Source organism: Budorcas taxicolor, chromosome 9 (assembly GCF_023091745.1).
Source record: "Budorcas taxicolor isolate Tak-1 chromosome 9, Takin1.1, whole genome shotgun sequence".
NCBI lineage: Eukaryota > Metazoa > Chordata > Mammalia > Artiodactyla > Bovidae > Budorcas > Budorcas taxicolor.
In genome coordinates, this window is record NC_068918.1 from 82,348,944 (window position 1) to 82,374,064 (window position 25,121).

The 25,121-nt window shown below is 42.1% G+C and overlaps 1 protein-coding gene across 1 annotated transcript in view; it reads right to left on the minus strand.

Moving 5' to 3' along the window:
* Positions 1–24,117, minus strand: part of LOC128053175 (CNK3/IPCEF1 fusion protein) — a 257,177-nt gene extending 233,060 nt beyond the window's left edge. The window contains exons 1-6 of the mRNA XM_052645626.1: positions 23,929–24,117; positions 14,818–15,020; positions 14,277–14,364; positions 8,351–8,392; positions 4,806–4,925; positions 3,040–3,099 (exon numbers count right to left, since the gene is read on the minus strand). Of these exons, the coding sequence (XP_052501586.1) occupies positions 3,040–3,099; positions 4,806–4,925; positions 8,351–8,392; positions 14,277–14,364; positions 14,818–15,020; positions 23,929–24,117 (702 nt within the window). The remainder of the gene's footprint in view (positions 1–3,039; positions 3,100–4,805; positions 4,926–8,350; positions 8,393–14,276; positions 14,365–14,817; positions 15,021–23,928) is intronic.
* Positions 24,118–25,121: the final 1,004 nt, after the last annotated feature.

Genomic DNA, 25,121 nt, shown 5'->3' on the forward strand with positions numbered 1-25,121 from the left:
AGGATCCTGTGTCATTTTTGCCTCTCAGGTGCCATGGTATAAAAATTCCCAGTGGTCTGAGTTCTCTCAGTGTAACTCAACAAACAATGCTTAAAGACACTACCAGCTTCCACTCATTTGTCTGCCAGAACCACACAACTTACTTGTAATCCACTGAATGCCTTAGGCAGTGTCACTTTCTTTCTTATTATAAAAATCAAATGTGTCACAAACCCTCATCAAAGATCACGCCGTTTTATTTTATCAACAGACCTAGCAGCTGAAGCTCAAACTTCGGCACATATTTCCACCAGATCAGAAAAGTATTTCCCTGGTGACTCAGTGGTAAAGAATCCACCTGCCAGTGGAGGAAACCCAGATTCGATCCCTAGGTCAGGAAGATCCCCTGGAGAAGGAAACGGCAACCCACTCCAATATTCTTGCCTGGAGAATACCATGGACAGAGGAGCCTCAGTTCAGTTCAGTTCAGTCGCTCAGTCATGTCCGACTCTTCGTGACCCCATGAATCGAAGCACACCAGGCCTCCCTGTCCATCACCATCTCCCAGAGTTCACCCAGACTCACGTCCATCGAGTCAGTGATGCCATATAGCCATCTCATCCTCCGTCATCGCCCCCTCCTCCTGCCCCCAATCCCTCCCAGCATCAGAGTCTTTTCCAATGAGTCAACTCTTTGCATGAGGTGCCCAAAGTACTTGAGTTTCAGCTTTAGCATCATTCCTTCCAAAGAAATCCCAGGACTGATCTCCTTCAGAATGGACTGGTTGGATCTCCTTGCAGTCCAAGGGACTCTCAAGAGTCTTATCCAACACCACAGTTCAAAAGCATCAATTCTTCAGCACTCAGCCTTCTTCACAGTCCAACTCTCACATCCATACATGACCACTGGAAAAACCATAGCCTTGACTAGATGGACCTTTGTTGGCAAAGTAATGCCTCAGCTTTTGAATATGCTATCTAGGTTGGTCATAACTTTTCTTTCCAAGGAGTAAGTGTCTTTTAATTTCATGGCTGCAGTCACCATCTGCAGTGATTTTGGAGCCCCCCCCAAAAAAGTATGACACTGTTTCCACTGTTTCCCCATCTATTTCCCATGAAGTGATGGGACCAGATGCTATGATCTTCGTTTTCTGAATGTTGAGCTTTAAGCCAACTTTTTCACTCTCCTCTTTCACTTTCATCAAGTTCCTCTTCACTTTCTGCCATTAGGGTGGTGTCATCTGCATATCTGTGGTTATTGATATTTCTTCTGGCAATCTTGATTCCAGCTTGTGTTTCTTCCAGTTCAGCGTTTCTCATGATGTACTCTGCATATAAGTTAAATAAGCAGGGTGACAGTATACAGCCTTGACACACTCCTTTTCCTATTTGGAACCAGTCTGTTGTTCCATGTCCAGTTCTAACTGTTGCTTCCTGACCTGCATACAGATTTCTCAAGAGGCAGGTCAGGTGGTCTGGTATTCCCATCTCCTTCAGAATTTTCCACAGTTTATTGTGATCCACACAGTCAGAGGCTTTGGCATAGTCAATAAGGCAGAAATAGATGTTTTTCTGGAATTCTCTTGCTTTTTTGATGATCCAGCGGATGTTGGCAATTTGATCTCTAGTTCCTCTGCCTTTTCTAAATCCAGCTTGAACATCAGGAAGTTCACGGTTCATGTACTGCTGAAGACTGGCTTGGAGAATTTTGAGCATTACTTTACTAGCATGTGAGATGAGTGCAATTGTGCAGTAGTTTGAGCATTCTTTGGCATTGCCTTTCTTTGGGATTGGAATGAAAACTGACCTTTTCCAGTCCTGTGGCCACTGCTGAGTTTTCCAAATTTGCTGGCATATTGAGTGCAGCACTTTCACAGCATTATCTTTTAGGATTTGAAATAGCTCAACTGGAATTCCATCACCTCCACTAGCTTTGTTCGTAGTGATGCTTTCCAAGGTCCACTTGACTTCACATTCCAGGATGTCTGGCTCTAGGTGAGTGATCACACCATTGTGATTATCTGGGTCATGAAGATCTTTTTGTACAGTTCTTCTGTGTATTCTTGCCACCTCTTCTTAATATCTTCTGCTTCTGTTAGGTCCATACCATTTCTGTCCTTTATCGAGCCCATCTTTGCATGAAATGTTCCCTTGGTATGAGGGCTACAATCCATGGGGTCCGAAAGAGTCCAACATGAATGACTCAGCGAGTAAAACAACAACAACGAAGATAAGTAGTCATCAAGTTTCTTGTATCTTGAATTACATCCTCTTGTCTTATTTGGTTAAATAGCAATTAATTCCATAGACACATGCTACTTTTACACAGATGCAGAGAAGTTTTTCAGACATTTCAAGCTCTGTATCAATGTCATTCAAAAGCTAGCCATATTGTAGGTTGCATAAAGAAAGCATTCAATTAGCTCTACTTTTCACAAATTCAAAATGTTTCAGAGACTAAGGAAAAACCTTTTATGTAGCAGAATTTTCTAAAGGATGATAACAGAGTACAAGTTCCTCACAACAGAAATGGCCCTGCTTTTTCTATTCAAATGATTAAGGGGGGGAAAAAAAACAAATTTTAGTATCATGCAAATATGAACTACAGCTCTATAAAAAGAAACTTTATCATGCAAAAACCCAAAAATAGTTGCTCTGGTGACACATATAAATTCCACGTTTTTAAGGAAACACTATATTTAACACATATGGTCACCAATTCCAGCTCTTATAAGAGTGATTCTCAACAACAAAGAGATCACTGCTTTTGTGTTTATGGGTTAACACTCCCAAGAGCGCAAAAAAAAAAAAAAAAACCCACAGGATGGCTGTGCAAGCTGGGCAAGGTGTGTGAATGAGAGCAATAAAGGACAATTTAAATAATACATTGATGACAGCTGGTGATGAGCAGCACACTAGCAACAGAAATAAACAAAACAGGCACCCACACTCCCTTACAGATATTAGAACAGCATACACATATTTAAATGAAAAGAATAGGGACACTGTCAAATCTGCTTGAAGGTACAATAGCTTTTACATTAAATGGATATGCACTTACATTTTCTGTGGTTCCCGTAATCACGTGCAATCCATCATAGGTTGATTTGATGTACATACCCTAGAGTGAGTCACAAACATATTAACTCATTACTCCAACATTTAGAGACAGAGCTGCAAGTGAGACTTAGACTTAACAAAAGATTAAAGGCAGTCATTTCTGAACACCCCTCATTCTTCAGCCTTCTGAAACACTGTAAAACAAGATCCAAAGAGCGGTGAAGGGGAACTAACCAAATACTAGTGGAAGAAATCAGAAACAAGATCTCTTTGATATTATAATTTGTGTACCAGGCACACAGAATTTTGTTCTATGTCTGAGGACTCAGAAGGAATGTTCTCAGACCTGCTGAATGAATGAGGCAGTTCAAACAAGGCCGGTCCTCTCCCGACCATCTCTCTGTGTAGTGACACAATATATTCACTTAATTTGGTCTCGGTAGTCACTGCACTGATGACTTATTCAAGCCACGAACAACCAAACCAGGATGTAAGAGCAGAGACTGCTCAGGAACACAATATAAGAAATAAATTAGAAACAGGCATTCCTGCATTTTAAGAGAGGCATAAATATTAATACACTCCATCCTCAAATGCCCAATGGGCAAACTCAGAGGTGAATGCATAGCCTGGAAGAAATGTCTCTGCAGTTTGAGGCACTATGTATTACTTTTTTTTAATGTTTATTAAACTTTTATAAGATGGGGAAAGAGCAAAAGGTAGAGAGAGCAAAGAGTAGTTGATCACCCTGGTACCAATGCTGTAATAGCACAGAACCTCCTCAGTAGTCGTTTTGACCGTGAACTTGCCCTGCTCAGCAATCTACAAGCCTCTGGGGATGAGTATCTCATCCACACTAACACCTTCATGTTTCTGCCTAGCCTCTCTGTTCCTGCTACTTTCACTATCAGAGTAATCAGCTTCTCCCTCTACATGGTATTCCTCTTCAGAGAGCTTTGCTTGGATAACTTCACCATTTGGAACGGCAACTCCATTTCTGCCCACTCTTGCCTGGAGAATCCCAGGGACGGGGGAGCCTGGTGGGCTGCCGGCTATGGGGTCGCACAGAGTTGGACAGGACTGAAGCGACAGCAGCAGCAGCAGCAGCAGCAGCAGCAGCAGCAGCGGGCACTTCTCCACTTCAATATGTGAATAAGCGCATCTCCAGGAAGTCTTACATGTTTACTTCAGTATAAGCGATCATTTACTTTGAACTGGAGCAGGCTCTATGTACATTTCTCCTTACCAAGAATGCAGACCTAGGTGCTGATCTAGGTATCTGCCTGTAGGTACTCGGGGCCTGTTATTACAGAGCTCATACATTACGTCTAAAACATTTCTGAACTTTTTTAAAAGCATCATTTCTCTCAACCTGTCTCTTCTCACATAAAGCCTAAGTGCTAATAGAGACTTCACGGCAGATGTTGTTTTCTACCCAGAGACCATCTTTCTTTCCTTTGTGGAAGTGTGCTCTATCTCCTTGTATTGCTAAGATCTAAAAATAAAACTGTTAAGACAATTCCTCAAGATATGAGTTTACAGTTTTAAAACTGTATTTATTTTTATACTTTCAAGACGCTTTGATGTAAAACATTATCAACAGTTCAAGACAGCAAATTCTTAACTACATAATGGAAATCAGTCTAATTCTATTCAGAATTCTAGTGAAAGCAATATGGAATTATTGTTTTTTTTTTTTAAAAAAAAACAACTTTAATAAAACAATGATGCTATCCAAAAATAAACAAATGCTGTTAGAAGCCTTACCAAACCTTCCCCAGGTTTAATGTTTGGTAGGTGAACTTCTTCCAGACATGCACACTGGCTCATTACAGGATCCGTGGTAGATCGGATGGTCTTGTCACAGATGCCATTTAAAACCTTGACCTAGAGTTGGAGAGGCGAATAGAGAAGGTCAATCATTAACTCCGACTGAATTTTTTTTTTTTTAAATGCACTTCACTGATCATCCTTAGCTCTGGTCATAACATTGTGATAAAACCACCCAGTGAATACCTAGCACGTGGCTTCCATATTTGCAACGTGTAGAATAGTACCATTATTCCAGCTTTGCTTTAAAAGTGCAGCTTTTAGATTAACTTATCTACAGCCACTGAAATGCACAGGCTGGGCGGAAACCCCCTTTCAGCAACTAAAGAGAACCACGTATTCCCAGCCATCTCTGGTTTTTTAAGAATGGCTCACATTCTCTGCATACCAAATACTGACAACATAAAAAAATAATCATTTTGTCCTGCACCTTTTTTGAAAAATGCATTTCATATTTTCAAATAGTTTTAGGGACTTCCCTGGTGGTCCACTGGTTAAGACTCTGCGCTTCCAATGCGGGGGATGTGGGTTTAATCCCTAGTCGGGAACTAAGATCCCACATGTCATTGGAGTACAGCCAAAATATTAAGTAGGTAAATAAATAAAATTAAAGCTGTTTTCATTTTAGAGAAAAAATAACAGAAATTACAGAGTTCCATCTATTTTCTTTTCCATCTCAACAGTTTCTAACACACCTATATTATTATAATGGTTAATAATAAGATACTATTAACATGAGGACTTCCCTGGTGGCTCAGACAGTAAAGCGTCTTGCTTACAATGCAGAAGACCTGGGTTCGATCCCTGGGTCGGGAAGATCCTCTGGAGAAGGAAATGGCACCCCACTCCAGTACTCTTGCCTGGAAAATCCCATGGACAGAGGAGCATGGTAGGCTACAGTCCATGGGGTCGCAAAGAGTCGGACACGACTTCACTTTCACTTTCACTTTCATTAACATCTTGCATTAGTATGGTACATTTGTTACAACTGATCAACCAATAGTGACACATTATTGTTAACTAAGTTCCATAGTTTACATTAGAATTCACTCTTTAGGGTGTACAGTTCCACAGGTTTTGATAAGTGCACAATCTCGTGTATTCACCATCACAGTGTCATACAGAATAGCTTCACTACCCTAAAACTTCCCTCAGTTCCACCCACCTGTCTGTTCCTCTCCCCCACTATGAACCCCTAGCAATCACTGATCTTTTTATTCTCTCCATTAGTTTTGCTTTTTCCAAAGCCTCATACGGTTAGAATCAGACAGTATATAGATCTTGGATTTTCAGATTGGCTTCTTTCACTTGGTCATATGCATTTAAGGGCCCTCCATATCTTTCCATGGCTTGAGAGCTCATTTCTTTTTATTGCTGAATAATATTCCATTGTCTGGATGTACCCCGTTGTTTATCCAGTCACATACTGAAGGACACCTTGGCTACTTCCTAGTTTGGGCAGTTATGATTGCCCAAAGTGGCTAGAATATCCCATGCAGCTTTTGGTGAATATAAGTTTCTTCCATCTGGGTAAACACCTAGGCTGATAACCGCTGGTTTGTAGGATAACAGTATGTTTAGTTTTGTAAGGAAAAAAAACTGCCACAACGTCTTCCAGTGTGGCTGCACCACTTTGCATTCCCACCAGCAATGAACAAGAGTTCCTCCTGCTCTACATTTGGTTTCATCATGTGGTAGAGTTTAGTTATCCTATTAAATGTGTAGTGGTACCTCATTGTTATTTTAATTTGAAATTCCTTAATGGAATGTGATGCTGAATATCTTTTCATATACTTACCTGCCAACTGTATATCTTTAGGTGTTTGTTCAGATCTTTCACCTGCTTTTTAATTAGGTTGTTTGCTTTCTTATTATTGAGTTTTGAAGAGTTCTTTGTGCATTTTGAATATAAGTTCTTTATCTGATGTGTGTTCTGAGAACAACTTCTTCCAGTCTGTGCCTTGTCTTTTCATTCTCTTAACAGTGCATTGATGGAGAAAAGATATTAATTTTAATGCAGTCTACTTTACCCATTTTTCTCTCCCAGATCACACTTTTTTATTTTTTCACTCCTGAGTTTCTCAGTGGACTCAAACATCCATATGTGCTCTCTAGCTGGGATTGGCTCCATCCTTCATTATTAAAAAGAGTCAACAAGTTGATCAATCCACAATCCAAGGCATTCTTTTTTTTCTTCTTTCAAGCAGACTATTCTAATCTTCTTATTTGTTTTTACTTATTTATTCATTTATTTATATTTTGGTTGTGCTGGGTCTTTGTTGCTGCATGAGCTGGACCCTTCTCTAATTGCAGTGAGGGGGGCTGCTCTCCAGTTGCATTGCGAAGGCTTCTAACTGTAGTGATTTCTCTTGTTGCAGAGCGCGGGCTCTGGGGTATGCAGGCTTCAGTACTTGCAGCGCATGGACTCAGTAGTTTCAGTGTCTGGACTCTAGAGCACAGGCTCAGTAGTGTGGTATGTGGGCTTACTTGCTCCTTGGCATGTGGGATCTTCTCGGATAAGTGATAGATCCCCAAGTCCCCTGTGCTGGCAAGCAGATTCTTATCCACTGCACCACCAGGGAAGCCCATGGATCACACTTTTCACGTCATATCTAAAAACTCATCGTCAAACCCAAGGTCAGCAAGATTTTCTCCTGTTATTTCTAGGCATTTTATAGTTTTGCATTTTACCTTTAGGTCTGTGAGCTTTACCGTGACGACTCACATTCTCTGAACACCAAACACTGACCAGATAAAATTACTGTAGAGACATGAGGATCCCTATTAACTGGTCTCCGTGTAGAAACTATAGTGGCTACGTGTGGTTATTTCTCCCAATCCCAGATTAATCTAACCTTTCAAAATTAAACAACCAAAGAAATCAGGATTTTCTAAAGAGCGGTTTTTTTCTTCTAAGGGGGAAGAATCCAAAAAGTGACACTTTTTGCATGCCTCCAGTGTGTTTAACCTCCCTATTTATGGAAAATATATTTATAGCGGTTTCATTGCTAAATTCCTCAACATCAGTAGGAGGAAGGCCTTATCAAAAGAGCACAGGCTGGCTTATGTCAAAAGGAGGAAGTGATGATGAATAGTTACAAAATGCTTTTTAAACAGTCACAGTACATCCCCCCTCCATCATAAGATTTTTGCCAAGATTTTTTTTAATTAAAAAAAAAAGTGAAATTTGCACATTAGTTTAACCCTGAGAGCTGAGAGTTAGCTATCTAAATATAATTATACCTTGAAGAAGTGTTGGGGGGAGCAAAGCAGAGACCCCAATATACCTAATATAGTTGGTCTTGTTGTTAAATAACTTGTATTCTTGCCTTTCTACCTAAATTAAGAGATTCACATCCCAAAAGTCAGTATTTCAAAGCATATCCTGAAATACATAGCCACAACACATATACTTTAATTAACGTGATTCCCACTGTTTTGGGATAAAGAATTTTACAGTAACTTTTAGAAGGTATACTTACTACAGCCAAAACTTTATCCTCCATTTCTGCTACAAGGCAATCCTAAAGGAAGAAAGAATAAAATTAAAGCTATAAGAGATAAAAAAAACTTTCAGATACAATTGACTTAGCTGGCTAGCTATTTCCTGGGACCCAAGGAGGTCCCTGACACACACACCCCCGACCCTGCAGCCTGCAGTCCTGAACTTCAGGAAAGAGAAGACTTCGAAACGAGGGCAGACATTAGATTCCTCCTAAGACTCTACTGTCTCCAGATCCAGGATGCTAATCATCCAAGGAACCCATCTGACCAACTATTTAATCAGAAAGCCTATAGAAATCACCTGAACTAAACTCTACCCACTGTCCAGACTGTACAGAGAGTAGGAAGCCAGAAATCAGAGTCCAAGAACGTTGATAATGGTTCTCAAACCTGACCCTAGGCTGAGTTAGCACTGGGCCAACAAGCCGGGAGTCTTTAGCTCCGGGCCTGCCCATAAGAATAGCTTTCAAATAAGGGTTTGAGTAAACTTAGCCACAAAGTTTATTTTAAGCACCACTGAGATTAAATCAGATATTTCAGTCCTTAACGGATGAAAGGGGTTCAACAAAACGTTCATTAACACGCTGCCAAAAAAGTGGTCTTGAAGTATGTTATTGATGACATTAAATAATAGGCCGGAATGCAAAGCATTGTTTACTCAGCTCAAGAACAAAAGACTCAGAACCCTATGAACCCAGTTAGCTGATTATAGGAATCACCATTGTCCCGACTGAAAGCAGCCAAAGTGAAACTGACAATGTGAAACTCTCAGCTAACCTTCTACAACAGTGTCTACAGCAGAAGAGTTCAAGCTGCACAGCACTGTGCATGCCGGAGAAGAGGGAGACCAGCGAGATTCCTGAGAGTCTACCTGGCACCACTGCCTGCCAGTGCAGGAGACGTGAGAGATGGCGGTTCGCTCCCTAGGTCCGGACGATCCCCTGGAGAAGGAAATGGCAACCCACTCCAGTATTCTTGCCCCATGGACAGAGGAGCCTGGCAGGTTACAGTCCATGGAGTTGCAAAGAGTCAGACACGACTGAAGCAGTTCAGCACCCAGCATGCACTAAGTATAATCCCAAACTGGGGCACCCTAAGGAAAATTCAAAGTATTTCATGTACAGGAAGGACAATCATCAACTCTGTTGGAATGATCAAAGATGTTTGCTTCAGTCAAAATGTCATTTTAGCTCATTTTTTTCTGCCACTGGGAATAGGGGTTAAAATGTATGGCATTCTACCCTCTGATTTTATAATCGGATTTCAGTGCTTTCTGAAAAAATTTTTAAATTTTCTCTGCTAGATAAAAATGTGGGAAATAATGGTCACTCTACTGCTCCCAAAATTTACACTGACTCTCAGGCAAAGAGCAGCCTGGTGAGAAAATACTTTAAAAAAGAAATTTAGGAGTATATTTTTGCACATGTGAGTCTAATGTAAATTCAAACTCCAGGAGCAACTTCTGTAAAATATGAGGGATGACAGCCCAAAAATGTGCTTTTCATCCTCCATCTTGTACATGAAACTGAACCATTAAATACCATGACGACCCCTCCCCTAATTCAAACCAGCTGAAGGACAGAAATATTAAGTAAATGGCAACTTGAGCAAAACAGAATATTTATAAGGTCTTGTTCCAGAAATGAAACTAATGGTTTGTGTCTATGATTTTTCATTTTGTATATGTGTGTGCGCAGTCGTGTCTGACTCTCTGAGCCTCTGCTGACTGTAGCCCTCCAGGCTACTCTGTCCCTGGGATTCTCCAGGCAAGAACACTGGAGTGGGTTGCCATGCCCACCTTGAGGGGATCTTCCCGACCCAGGGATCAAACCCACAAGTCTTACATCTCCTGCGTTGGCAGGCGGGTTCTTTACCACTAGCACCACCTGGGTAGCCCAGCATTACAAATTCCCAAATAACAGGAGGACTGTCATCCTGGTGAGGCAGAGAGCTCCTCTCCGTACACCGGGGCCCAGACGTCAAGGTGCATGTGTGACCTTGTGGTTCCTCACATTTGATTCTTTGATGGATCCAAGGAGCCACTAAGAAAGAAAACGGGCTTCTATGGTGATGGAGCCAAGTTGGGTGAGGGGTGCTCCTGCCTCCCCGAACCATCCAAGGCAGCGTGTGAAAGGGCGCGCTTTTTACCTTCTGCCCTCATGGACGTGGGTTCCCACACCCATTCCTACCGGGAGGAAGCAGCTGCAGGCCTGACTTCATGCTGTTTGGCATGAAGGCAACGGAATGGAAAAAAGAAGCGTTGGAAGCAAGTCAGGCCCTCAGGACTCCGACAGAAGGGCTGAGGTCTGTTACATCCCTTGGTCACATGGATGAGCCGAGCCCCAGTCAAGGACAGCATCCGCTCCCCTCCCTCCTTATTCTCCCTTCTTACTGACTGAGGAGCCTTGGAAGATGGGTTTAACCTCTCCACACCTGAGCCTCCTCCTCTGCAAAGCCAGGAGGATAACAGCTACCTCAGAGAATTGTTGAGGATTAAATGTGATAACACACGTCAAGCAGGTAGTCCACAGCTGAGACCCAACCAATAAATGGCCCCATAAATGGTCCCCTGGCTCTCCCTTCTCTGGGGATGGTCCTCTCTCCTTCTCTGTTTCCTGGGCTCTCTAGGACTTCCCTGGTGGCTCACATCTGCCTACAATGTGGGAGACCCGGATTCAATCCCTGGGTCGGGAAGATCTCCTGGAGAAGGAAATGGCAACCCACTCCAGTATTCTTGCCTGGAAAATCCCATGGATGGAGGAGCCTGGTGGGCTACAGTCCATGGGGTAGCAGAAAGTCAGACATGATTGAGCAACTTCACTTTCTAGGGCGCATTCCCCCCATTTCATTCTACACTGGGACCCAGCGACTGCCACGGCCATTTTGTCCCTCGCCAGCACAACACATGTTCATGTCCTCGCAAAGAGGAGAGAATGAAGACAGAGGTCAGAAGGCCTTCCCACCACAGGAGGCTTCCCCTGAAATACAGCGTGGAAACTGGATGGAAGGTCTATCCGTGGACTCAGGTGGGGCGGCTGGGGACTCCAGCCCAAGCAGGCTTAAAAGAAGTGTGCAATAGAACTGAATCACTTTGCTACACACGTAAAACTAACATGCATAAATCAACTGCACTTCAATTAAAAAAAGAAAAGAAAAAAATTAATGAATACACACACACAAAAGAAGTGTGCCGTTTCCTTGCAGGGGAAAAAAAACAACAACTCTCTAGCCTTCCAATCAGGAGAGACACACACTGTCATCAGAGGGAAGGATGCAGAGAAAGTTACACAAATGAGGACAGGAAGGGGGCAGCAAGTGGAACAGAGAAACAAGAAAAGGGACAAACAAATGCCTCTCTTCACAGACAGGAACACCGAAATAGAGGCTGCAGGAGAACGTGTTCCTTGTCACTAGAAATAATAGAGACCCAGCTTTTACTCCTTCAATTCCCCAGGAAAAAAAAAAAAAGCAATAAATGGAAAAGGCAGGCTTCTTCCTAAAGAGTCAAAAGATTCTCTGCCAAGAAGTTCTGAGTAAAACTGCACGTCCCCCAGTTGTGAGAGGGTGTGAAATCCCTGGCAAGGTGAGCCTTGCAGCTGCCATGACACCTCCCATGGAAAAAGACAGTCCACACATCCTTCAGCTGTGCACGCAAATTTTACCACTTGCCAAAGCACCTATGTGCTCTAATCTCTACAGAAAACACATGTTCCTCATGAGCTAAACATGCCTTTTCAACCCAAGTTCATAAAATGGCATTCCCATATATATTTTCTACATTTCCAGTCTTAATCTGTAACAATTGTTCAAATTTCAATAAGCTAGAAAATACCAGAAATACTAACATATGCATTAACTTTGTCTCCTTCTTAAGCCAACAAGTTTAGTTCCAGAAAACTGGTACCAGAAAAGACTTTTATATTTCCTACTATAGGTTATTATTTCTTAAGTAGGCACTGTGCTTTTCATATATCTTCTTTTAATCTTCATAATCTTTTTGAGATAGGTTTACTATGTTTTAAATATTTTATATTTCTCTTCTAGATCCATTCTTACATGAATAAATAAACGTGATCACATACATGCTTTTTTGTAAATGACAAAATGTTTTCTTTTCTTTAGCTTGACTCATACATTCTCTCCCCACTTTTCTCCTTGCCAAAGTAATCCCAACTTTCCTTCCAAATTTCCCACTGTATTTAGATATTTCTTTGTATATAGGTTTTCAGATGTATATGTGTATTACAAATACACATATATTTTAAAACATGTCTTCTTATTACACTTTCTTCCTCCTTTTTTCTTATTCCACAATAAATTGTAGAAATTGAAGCAAATCATCTGGTAAGGTAATTGTTAGTATTTCCAGTTAACAGATGGGAAAATTGAGGCTCATAAGTTTTGAGTGAATTGTCCAAAGTCCCAGAGCTAATTAATGGTAGAAGTAGAATTTGAACCCGTAGCTGTCTATCTCTGAAGCATATGCTCAATGAGTACCAATGGGAAAACAAAATAAACACAAAAACAGTACCTCTTGTGTCCCTTAAGTCTGGGTTAAATTTTTCGTGATAAGAAGTAAATTCTCATCAGCTTATTTGTCAAAAGCATTATCTCATTCATTTCAACACACATTTAGAAAGCACCAATAATCATGGACCAGGCATCACATGGCCCCAGTAAACAAGGGCAAACGCGATGAGTGGGTACCTTTCTGAACAGGATCTGTACCCCTGGGCATCTTCCACCAGAAATGCCAGGACATGATGGCTACATAATGAATACAGCATGACTGGTATCAGACTTTTTGTCAAAATTACTTTATACACCATCAAGAAAGATGCTGAGTTTCTCAGCATCTCTCTATTGCTCTGGGCACTTTTCTAAAAACATGGCCTCAAAAGCATATGATGAAGTCACACATGCCTCAAGTTCAAGGGCCGCTCAGAACTGGACCTGAAACAACAGCAAAACTTCACTCTTCATGTTCCAGGAACAGACAGAAAGCATATGGCTTTTCAGAACTGCATCTATTTTATGGCATGGTTAGAACTGAAGAAAGGATGTTCTTTACTCTGCCAAATCAGCAGTGGGAACAAACGTGCACTCTCAGAATACTTGAACCAAGTGGGACATGGAAAAAGAACACGCTCTTCCTTACATTTTTATGGCTTCAACTCAACTTAAGAATAATTTCACAAGAGTCTGCTACGTGCCAGTTAATATCTTCCTGGCCTTCACTAGGATTTGAAAGTCTGGCCAATGAGTGGTGCATGAAACTGGCATGTCACTTCCAAAACAGAACATCTGTCAGTGTGAAAATCACTCAGGTTCTCTGTCCCTCTGCCTTGGGGAAAAACAACATGAGATTCTGTCAGCCTACATCCTGAAGTGAGGAGAGCTGGAGCAGATCTCCCAGCTGATCCATCTACAGGTAGATAATCCAGGAATAAGTTGCTGAGGTTTGAGGGATGTTTGTTACTGCGTCATCACTGAGCTCATCCTGACTGGTAAATCCAACTTCCACAGGTCAAAACGAAAAGAAAATTAAGAAGCAGATACAATAACACACTCAGAACAAAGATTATGGTGAAATGTTGTTACTCCAAAATTTCTATTTTAAAAAAATGTAGTGTTCTAACATTTTAGAGAAAGCACAGGATTATTAGGTCAACTATTTTGAAACAAAAGAAAGCAATCTTTGATGTAAAGGCCACTAGTCATTCTTCACAGAAACTATCTGTATAACACATCTAATTTAAAGCCTTCCATCTCTCCCTAGCTCTGATGGGGGGGTGGGGGAGAAGAAGGAGAGAAAGACAGACTGGTACTTCATACCTGAATGTAAATCCTTTGAAGAAAAGGGAAAAGGAAAAAACTTTTAGAAAACAACAGTGATGCACTGACCTTCTGGACTGTAGTGGTCAGGTCCAAGCAAAGCTGAATAATTTTATTCTTTGTCACTGAGAAGTCAGTGATCCCTGTAAATGGAGCCCTAGAAAGCAAGCAATAAAAATTCCCTTTAAAAAAATAGTGAAGACGCTGAAGCCACCAGGATCCCACACCGTGTATTAACAAGCATAATATTCAACAAGCCAGTTTAAATTGTAAGTTTCCTCCTAAGTAACACACAAAATAGGAATCTGAATAGCAAAGAGACAGAGAAGTTCTAGATTAAAACACAACCAAAAATGAGCCAAGGGAATGAACATCCCTTCAAAAGTCAACTAATAGCCTTCATGTAGCCAGATAATTAGTAATGTTTAACCTCAGTAAAACTCAACTCTTCTCTAAGCTGAGGTTAATCTGTTCCTGCTATTCACCTTCTCTAGAACTTCCAAAGAGACCCTAAAATGGACCACTGACTCCAAACTCCTGAGGCAAAGTACAGACTTCTATGTGTCTCAGACCTCCTTTCATAGGACAGTAAAGCACACCCATCACTTACCTGTCTAGCCAAGCTAACAAGGCCTTGGCAGCACCTATGAGCTCCACTACAGAAGTCAGGAACTCATTGGGGGGCTTGTGGGAGGTGTTCCCATCATAAGCTTGACTTTTCCTCCTGCTGCTTATGTAATTCTGTAAATTATGGGAGGACGCTCGCAGTTTCAAAACCAAGTTCTTCATATTGTCAGTTTCAAGGCCATAATTCTGCAAAACAAAATCAAACGGAAAAATTCAAATCAACAATGTCCAAACTCTCATAATAACTCAAAACCCACTGAGTCACTTGAACAACTCCTATCTCAGCCACAAAACCCTGCGTGATTTACCCACAGTATTGATCTCACCCACATGAGCCACACCAGCCTTCCCTCCGTTCCTTCCATAGCCTACTCTTGCCTCAGGAACTTTATTCTTGATAGTTTTGCTTCCCAAAATGCTTCCCCCACAAATTTTGGCATAGACAGCTTTCTTATCACTTTCATCTTGTGTGTTCAGTTGCTTAGTCATATCCGACTGTTTGTAACCCCATGGACTGTAGCCCGCCAGGCTCCTCTATCCATGGGATTCCCAGGCAAGAATACTGGAGTGAATTGTCATTTCCTTCTCCAGGGAATCTTCCAAACCCAGGGATCAAACCTACATCTCCCAAGCATCTCCTGTACTGCTGGCAGATTCTTTACCACTGAGCTACCAGGGAAGGCCATTTACATCCTAATTAGCCCAAATATGCCCTCCTCTTCAAAGCTTCCAGGACCATCTAGAGCAGGTTCTCAACCTGGACCCTACTGACGTTTACAATCTAATCATTCTCTATTTGGTGGACTAAGGTGGGATTCCTATAGCCGTAGAATGTTTAGCTGGCCTCCACTTGTTAAAATCAGTAGTATCCCTTCCCCAGTTGTGACAAACAAAAATGTCTGCAGACATTGCCGAGTTTCTCCTGAGGTCACTCTCTAGCCCATCACCTCTCCGTCATCTCTGGACCACCTTGCTCACTGTCTTCCTCACTCGGATGCATGGTCCACCAGAGCTCAGCTCTGCATACATCCCTCAGAATTGCACTTCCAGGACAGCAGACGTAAAGCAGTCATTGAGTAGATAAATTTCCATCAAATGGAACTCACGTAAAATCAGAGCAGCACTGTCTAAAGAGCAGTTCACCTGAAAGGTCATTTCTGTCCCGTGAGCTTCTAATCTCTGTTCCCTCTGAGTAATGTTCAACCTACGTGGGTGCTTTTAAAAGATTCATTGCCTATGACAATATTGCCCTAGACTACTCCTTTCCCTGCAAGGAGATCAAACCAGTCCACCCTCAAGGAAATCAACCCTGACTATTCATTGGAAGGACTGTCGCTGAAGCTGAAGCTCCAATACTTTGGCCACATGATGCAAAGGGCTGACTCAGTGGAATCTGATGCTGGTAAAGACTGAAGGCAAAAGGAGAAGGGCACAGCAGAGGATGAGATGGTTGGATAGCCTCACCAACTCAATGGACATGAATCTGAGCAAACTCCTGGAGACAGTGATGGACAGGAAAGTCTGGCATGCTGTAGTCCATGGAGTCACAAAGAGCCAGATAAGACTGAGTGACTGAACAACTCCCTTCCAGATAAAGAACAAATCCCAAGAAACAACATGAAATTTGAGACAACCTTAGAGGGGAGAGATGAATTTCAGTATTCCATGTACATGTCCTAAATTGGTGTTTCATCACTTTTTAACAAAAATAAATAAATAAATATCTCTGAGGTATATTAAACTATGTCAATAGCATCCCAAAGCAAGAATGTGGTACCATGTAAAATTTGGTCATAATACATGGCCAACACTATTGAACATGTTATGCCAGAAACTGGGCTAAGTGCTGGGCAAACATTATCACAGGCAAACAGCTTATGAAGGTGGAAGTGGTATTATCTATATTCTGCAGGTAAGCAGACTGTGGCACAGGGACGTTAAATAAATTCTCTGAAGTTACACAGCTAATCCGTGGAGGCGGTAGGATCTAACCAAGGCGATCTGCACCAAGGGTACAAGCTTTGGATCCCAAAGCCATATAACCCCCCTTCCATACCCCCGTCCAAGAAAGGGCAAAGTGATGAGACAGAAAACAGGATGGATACGGAACAAGGGAAAAGAAGAGTGGCCAGTCACCCTGGATCCAGCCCAAACTTAACCCCTCTGACTTCTATCCTGACCCGCTCTATCCCTGTGATGCGTTAGAAGCTTCCTTGACAGGCTTCAGCCACCTGGAACCTCACCCTTCTGGAAGGCCAGCAGACTTTCTTTGGATCTGATTGCTGCTTTTGTCCCGCCTGCATCTAGCCTGTCTTTTAGCCCCTCCTCTGTTACCGCCTTCTCCTCTGTTACAGCCTTCATTTCTTTTTTTTTTCCGCTTTTTAATTTTTTAAATTATGAAAGCATGATAACATTTACAGGAGACTTGGAAAACACAGAACAAAGTTACATATGCTGCTAAGTCACTTCAGTTGTGTCCGACTCTGTGCGACCCCATAGACGGCAGCCCACCAGGCTCCCCAGTCCCTGGGATTCTCCAGGCCAGAACACTGGAGTGGGTTGCCATTTCCTTCTCCAATGCATGAAAGTGAAAAGTGAAAGTGAAGTCGCTTAGTCATGTCCGACTCTTAGCGACCCCATGGACTGCAGCCTTCCAGGCTCCTCCGTCCATTGGATTTTCCAGGCAAGAGTACTGGAGTGGGGTGCCATTGCCTTCTTCGAAAGTTACATACAGTTCCTTTATATATTATGATTATATTTTAAGTAGTAAAATAAGATTTTTTTTAGTTGGAGTTTCAATTTCAAACTCTCAAAAATTATTAGAATTAATATACAGAAAAGTAGAAGGATATAGTAGACCTGAAAAGCACCATGAACCAATTCAACATAATTAAGACTTGCACAATTTTCACACAACAGTAGGATACAAATTCCATTCTAGTTACCATAGACTATAAACTAGGAGACAGACACTGGAACATATCCAGGGACATTAAATAAGGTATAAAATTTTCATGGTCTAAAGGTATTGAAATTATAGTCTTTTTCTCTTACAGCCCCCATTTCTAATGTCTCAGGGAGGGGTGAGCAATGTCCCCAAGTAAAGATACATAAAGTATAACTATACCAGGGAGTCTGTGAGAACTTTTTCTTTTGGAAAGATGAACAATGGTAAATAGTAACAATAACAACAAAAGACAATACCCTGAATGAAAACATTTCTAACTTTAATTAGATTTTACGTGATGTTTACATTTATGTTTAGATAGAGGGAATTCCCTGGTGGTCCAGTAATGAGGACTCCATGCTCTCACTATGGGAGAAAGCAATGGCACCCCACTCCAGTACTCTTGCCTGGAAAATCCCATGGACAGAGAAGCCTGGTGGGCTGCAGTCCATGGGGTCGCTAAGAGTCGGACATGACTAAGCGACTTCACTTTCACTTTTCACTTTCATGCATTGGAGAAGGAAATGGCAACCCACTCCAGTGTTCTTGCTTGGAGAATCCCAGGGACGGAGGAGCCCGGTGGGCTGCCGTCTATGGGGTCGCACAGAGTCGGACACGACTGAAGCGACTTAGCAGCAGCACCAGCTCCCACTATAGGGAGCATGGGCTCAATCCCTGGCCAGGGAACCAAGATAAGATTCTGCATGCCACACAGCGCAGCCAAAAAAAATAAAAGAATTTAGATAGAAAACTAAGAACAAATATAAAGACAAGAACTCTCCAGCTGCATTAACTGAAAACTCTTTGCAAGTTTTTACAAAAATCTAAATTTCATAACAAAAATAAGTCTTCTGTATCAATAGGAACATTCCCTCTAAACCTTACATTCATCCATTCTTTTTTTCAACTGTCATTTTTCCAGAAACCAAAACATGGCATTGTCCTTTAACAGAGAAGATGGAAATAAAAAGATGGATTTTCACCATGGCTTTTGAAATTCAGAAAATCAGAGACTCACAACTGAATGGATAAATAGCCACCTGACACAGCCTGTTTGAAGGACTTGTGACTATGATTAAAAGGAACTGTTCCCTTACTCAGTTAATTACTCAGCCTGCCAACTTACGGCAGAAGTTCTGAACTAAGAGCAGGAAGCCCGGCTTTCTGCGGCCAGTGTCACCATGGATAACTTGGAACTTTTATTACTGTACAGCATTTATTTCTTTAATTCAAAGAGGATTAAATGCACTTTAGTGTTACAGGAAATTTTAAACCTCAATCTTCTATAAAGCAACCACTCTTAACATTAAAATAAAGGAGGAATGTAGCTTGCTAACCGGTTCTTTTCATTTCCACTGAGATGAAATTTTTTTTTCATTTCCCACAAATCATGGGACTAGAAGGATGAACAGATGTAGCTATGACAGATTATAATTCTATTTTTAAGGTACTTTAGAGATTTTAATAGGCTTTATTAAGGTATACTTTATGATCCATAATATTTACTAATCTTAAATGCACAACACAGTGACTTTTAAGAAATGTATGTTGTCACATAAGCACCATCCCAATGGCAATCACAGAACACTTGCATCACCCCCAAACACCCTTCACACCACTTCACAGTCACTTTCCCTAACCCCTCGTCCCCAACAACTTCTGATATTCTTCCTGTCACTATAGTTCTGCTTTTTTTACATAGATTATGATTTTAAGAAGCAGTAAAGAAAGGAACAAGGAAATGGCTACCCACTCCAGTGTTCTTGCCTGGAGAATCCCAGGGACAGCAGAGCCTGGTGGGCTGCAGTCTATGGGGTCGCACAGAGTCGGACACGACTGAAGCGACTTAGCAGTAGCAAAGAAGAAACAAGGGAAGAAAGGAAAATCCCTTTCCCTTCCACTCCATTCCACAATAAGAAAACAAGCAACTGATTATATTAGTTCTAAAGAACTACTGTAGAAACATAATCAGGAAAGGATTATTGACTTAAGTGCCCCACAATGAAAGAGAGTAAATGAATAATTTCCCAGACCAGATTTGATCATTTTCACTAACCTTTCCCTAACGTTTGTCTCCTTCAGAAACTGCTTAATTGAAGATAAGGTATCGAGAAGGTACAAACTAAGAAATGAAATGAATCTCCAAAAATTCAGGCATGTACTAAAAACTTTCCACCAAGATCCCACTTCATTAGAAGTTAGCCATCAGGGGTCATTTCATGGTCTGGCCAGAGAAACAATAGGGGGGAAAGAGGCAGTCCACTCTTCTGGTGTCATTAATTGCACACATTTTAGCTAAGGACAAATCTTACACATTTTCTCCACTCCCTTCTTTTCCCATTCATAAGCAAGACCCAAAACGGCCAGCAAAGATTCCTCTTCTTGAGTGATTTCTCCCACAAAAAGGATAATGTTTGGTGGGGGGCGGGCGGTAATTCTCTGGGGGCCCAGTGGTTAAGAATCCGCTTTGCAATGCAGGGGACGTGGGTTCAATCCCTGGTTGGGGAACTAGCCTCCCACATGTCTCAGAGCAATTAATTAAGCCCACTCGCCACAACTAGAGCCCACAGACCCCAGTGAAAGATCCCACATGACACGAGAATCTGCATGCCGCAACCAAGACCCCATGCACCAAATAAATGAATACATATTGAAACTTTAAAAGATTGTTTTAAACTGTTTTGCTGAATGGTAAATGATGAATAATGGGTCATCTGTGGGGTGCACAAGTGCACAGAAGCCCCCTGGGCAGGTAGACACACCACAGGTATTTTGTTTTAAGCACATATGTAGATGGCATCACTTGATACGTGTATGAATTCCAACTCTGTTCACTTTCCTCAGCCTACTCCAGCCTTAAAAATACATCTGTCCCTCTCTTGGTCTTCAGGAAACTAGGGTCTGGTTGATCTGGCACAGAAAATGGGTTTTACAGTTATATTAGAACATTTTTACTCTCCACCCAACCCTAGAGACGAATGCTGTCCAACAGAACCTTCTGCGATGATGAAAATGTTCTCCGGCTGTACTGTCCAAATATGGTAGCCACTGGCCACAAATACCTACTGAGCACTTGGAATGTAGCTGTGCAACTGAGCAACTGAATTTTACTCTTTCGTTTTAATTCATTTTCACTTAAACGGTCACATGTAGCAGCTCCTGGAAAAAAGCCGTTCTACAGCCTGTCCCAGTCACCCCCTGCCCCAGATGGAGAAAAACTGGATTCTGAACTCAGTTCTGAGAAGTGGTCTTGGTTCTGCCTCAGAAAACAAGTCTCTCTCCTAAGCCACTCTAGCCAGCCAAGGCCAGTGTTCACAAAAGGGAGTTCTCCTTGTTCTGTATCCAGAATCAGAACCAGTGGCCCATCTGCTCGTTCGTTTGGGGATCTTAATAGTGGTTCCTTACTTAGGTTCCTATAAATTCTATCTGCCCTTTTCGTTCCAAAACTTTCCAGTGTTTTTGTTTTTTCCTCCCTCTCTTGCTTCTAATTCTACTCATTTCCTGTCCATCATAAAATCAACATCCACTAAACTGTTTACATAGAAATATCTCTCATAATAATACCAGGGACAATTGCAAATACATATTAACTGTCCCGGGGACGGACTATTCGAGGCAAAGAAGTTATTTAAATATACACTTGTTTAGATATACAAAGATCTATATGGTGTAAATGGATTAAACATGGTATTAATATAATAAACAGATGTATTATAACAATACTTTAAAAGGAGATTATAGCCAGGCTAAAGATATTTTACTGAATGCTCGAAATCCATCCCCTACTCAAAAAAGGCACATTCATTTAAGACCCTTCCATGACCCTCCTGTCAAATGCATTCACTGGCACTCTGCTACACGAAACATGCCCAGAAAGAGTTTGAGGTCAAAACTTTGTCTACAAAGGAAATTAGAAGGAAATTGTAGGAGATAAAACACAGCTTTAGGTTCTGGCATTTCTCCAGCTTTGTTCACTTTAGTCTAATATTTTAAGAGGTAGAGAAGGGAGGGGAAGCAGAGAGGCAGCTGTTATGCTAATTATCCTGCTTGACGTCCACGACCTGCCTGCAGTCCATCCTGCCTCCTTCCCTTCCATCTTGTGAATTTCAAAGTAATTTACCTGCCCTCCCAGCCCTACCGCAAAGCCAAAGAGACGATCTGAAACAGCAGAAAAAGACCAAAAAGCAATGTTCCCAGAAAGCGCAACACGAGTGAACTCAAACATGTCTTACTGTATGAAACACGTAAGTTCTAATCATAAACAGGACTAGGATATCTTCTGGGCAGCACAAAACACTTACGTGTTAATACACAGCTAAATGCTGGTTCTGCTGCCTTACTCTGCGGAGCAAGGGAGGAAGTCTCCCCGACCCCGAACCCCTGCCCCCATCCCTTTGACCTCTCTTTGCCCAGATACACATGATCCTGTGTGACGGGCAGCTGTGTCTAAAAGCTCGCACCAGGCTCTAGAGAAGCAGACTGGCATGCTGGTAGGGAGAGGGGCACCCTGATCGAGCTGCTCAATGCTGTCCTGGAGCCTTGGCCGCTTCCAGAACCAAGCCAGAAGGCCATGTAGCAGCTGGACCCATCCAGGAAGAACCAGGCTACTTTCCCTGGGGACTGAAGTCAAAGACAATCTCCCTGACACAGCCCCACGCATGAAGCCCCAAAAGTGTGAGGACCACAGGGGGGCCCACCTTGGGGTGGATTGATGGATGCTGGACGGGTCACCGGCTGAAGGAGGGAGGCTGGGGCCCATCTCCTACTGAGGCTCCAAACGGGAAAGTGATCACCCCTGTCCCATATGCCCTCAGCAAAAACCCCCTCACTCTGCTGCTACAGAGTGTAGGCTTTCACATCTAGGGGAGTGTCACTGCACAAATGGGGAAAACAGACACCGCGGTCTCCCTGGAGGTCACAGAGCCAAGAGCGTGCAGCAGAGCCTGGATTAAAATGCAAAACCCTGCCTCCCAGGCCAGCGCTCACACCACTTAGCCACAGCGTGTCCCTAGTGGCAGCTCATTCATCAACCACAATTTCCCCCGTTACTTTTCTAAACAAGTGTAGGGCATCTCAGAGCAGAAGACAAGGCTCTGCCCATTTTAAGAAGAACACGCACAATGCAGCAAGTGTTATGTAATCAACGGGACGCAGACCGCCAATGGCAAGCAATCAGCAGCACATTTTTTCCCACCATTCTCAGTGATGTAATTGTATATGCCCTTGGCTCAGGTTCACAGCAGAGCAGTCTGAATGCTGCCGACTTTGTCCAAAGCAAGACAGTTAAGGAAATGGCATCCTTTGCATGGCACCACAATTGACGTGGATCCCACCCTATGCCAACCAGTTTATAAACACGATGCCCTTGGAGGTGGTGTTAGCCCACACCTAAAAGAGCTATCAATACTCCCCACATCACAGATGCAATGAAGAGTCAGAACCTGGCTGGATTTAACTCGCTCAGGTTCAAGCCAAAACTCAGTCAACTGCAAAATGTAGCTAAATTCACATTTTTTTTTTCCCTATCCAGCTGCCATTTCATAGGCTGAATATTTCAAGCACCAGCATCAGTTATTAAACTATCAAAAAAATCTGTAAAATATAAAAATGATTTTTATGTAACAAAAACAGACCAAAAAAATCAAAACCCATTTGTCATTTCAATAGAGAAGATGACACGTTCATTCAGGACCATCTTCATCTTTTTATCCTTTATAAAAGATGGGAAAATAAAATGAATACAGAGTTTTTTCCATAAAAGGAAAGCTTTTTCTGTAAAGGCCAAGAGAGCAAATATTTTCAGCTTTAAGGGGCTACACAGTCCCTGAAACAACTACCCAACTCTGCCACAGTAACATAAAAGCAGTCACAGATAACACTTAAATGAATAGGCATGGCTGTGTCCCAATAAAACTTTATTTACAAAAATAGACAGCAGGCCAGATTGAAGGTGCAGGCTATTGTTTGCCAGCTCTTCCTAGAAAATTATTTCTTTTCTTCCCTTCTGATATTATCTTCACTCATGCTCTACTTCAGTGGATCATTAAGAAAATGATGACAAGCAAGATAGCAAAACCAAGGAGATTTAAAAGGTGAGATTCTTAAAAAACCATCATTGCAGTACAGATCACCTTTTCCTGAACTAACCAGTGCACAGAGAAGGTCGACAGCCTCCAGCACAAGTTCCTGGTGTCCGATGCGTGTGACACCCAGCTCCTCAAGATCCTGGTGGGAAATCTGTAGCAGCTGCTCTCCGTTAATCTTCTCTCGTTCAAACTTGTGGACATACTGCTGCAGGCAATCATCTAACCCTACCAAGAAAGCAAAAGAGTCCATTATTGTCATTTTGTTCCCTTACTTCAAAAAATGCCCACATTTAAATCAACCTCAGGAATCACCAATTATGCTCCGCTATTTGATGCTCCATACAATCAAGTGTGTTCTCATCTTCTTAAACAAGTTTTAAATCTAAATTTTAAATTTAAATCACAACTTAAATTTTCAGATGGATCCCACAGTTTTGACAGTTATCTTTCCATTTCCTTTCAGCTAGAAGAATAAACACTAACACCTGGTGGTTTGAAATGCTAGTTATCTGTGCTACACATACATTCGTCTGTTGGCTAAGCAGTCTTTCTCTGGAACATCAGCCCTCTCCCAGCCCATGTGATTCTAGTGGACATGCCAATGAAGATGCTCTGCCACAGTGACTGGCCACACTATTCTACCCACCCACAAGGGATATCTCTGCCCCACTATTGTGAAAGTTTTGAAAGTGGCAAAAACTTTCACCATTTGCCTCCTGATAAGATGGAGAAAGAGAAACAGTCCCTAATAACCATTTGGGACTATCGGATACCTGAAGGAGAAACTAAGACAAAATTAATTTCATGGTAACAAGTTACTATGGTAACTAGTAGTAACTAGTAACTAGTTCCTATGGTAACTAGTCAGAACTAACCCACCCTCCCTGAAGAGACATCTGTCTAACAGAGGGGTTCTGTCACACAGCAGCGAGGTTGTGGCAACTATATAAACCCACCTCCACTGTGATGGCCTCGAGCCACAGGTGGCCTCCATCGCATGTAAGTCAAGCAGGCAGTGGAGGCCACACCAGCCAGCAGGTATGGAGGGTAACCATCCAGGTTACCCAGGGCAGTCTGCAAGGGGGCAGAGTCTATCTGCAGGGCACAACAGTGATAGTCCTAGAGACAAGGAGAGCCTCCTTACAACTCTATTCCCATTTCATAGATGACTAAATCAAGGCTCACAGAAATTCTGTACCTTGTCCACAGTTACATAGCTGGTACAATGCCAAGAGAACAATTTCGTTGGCCATT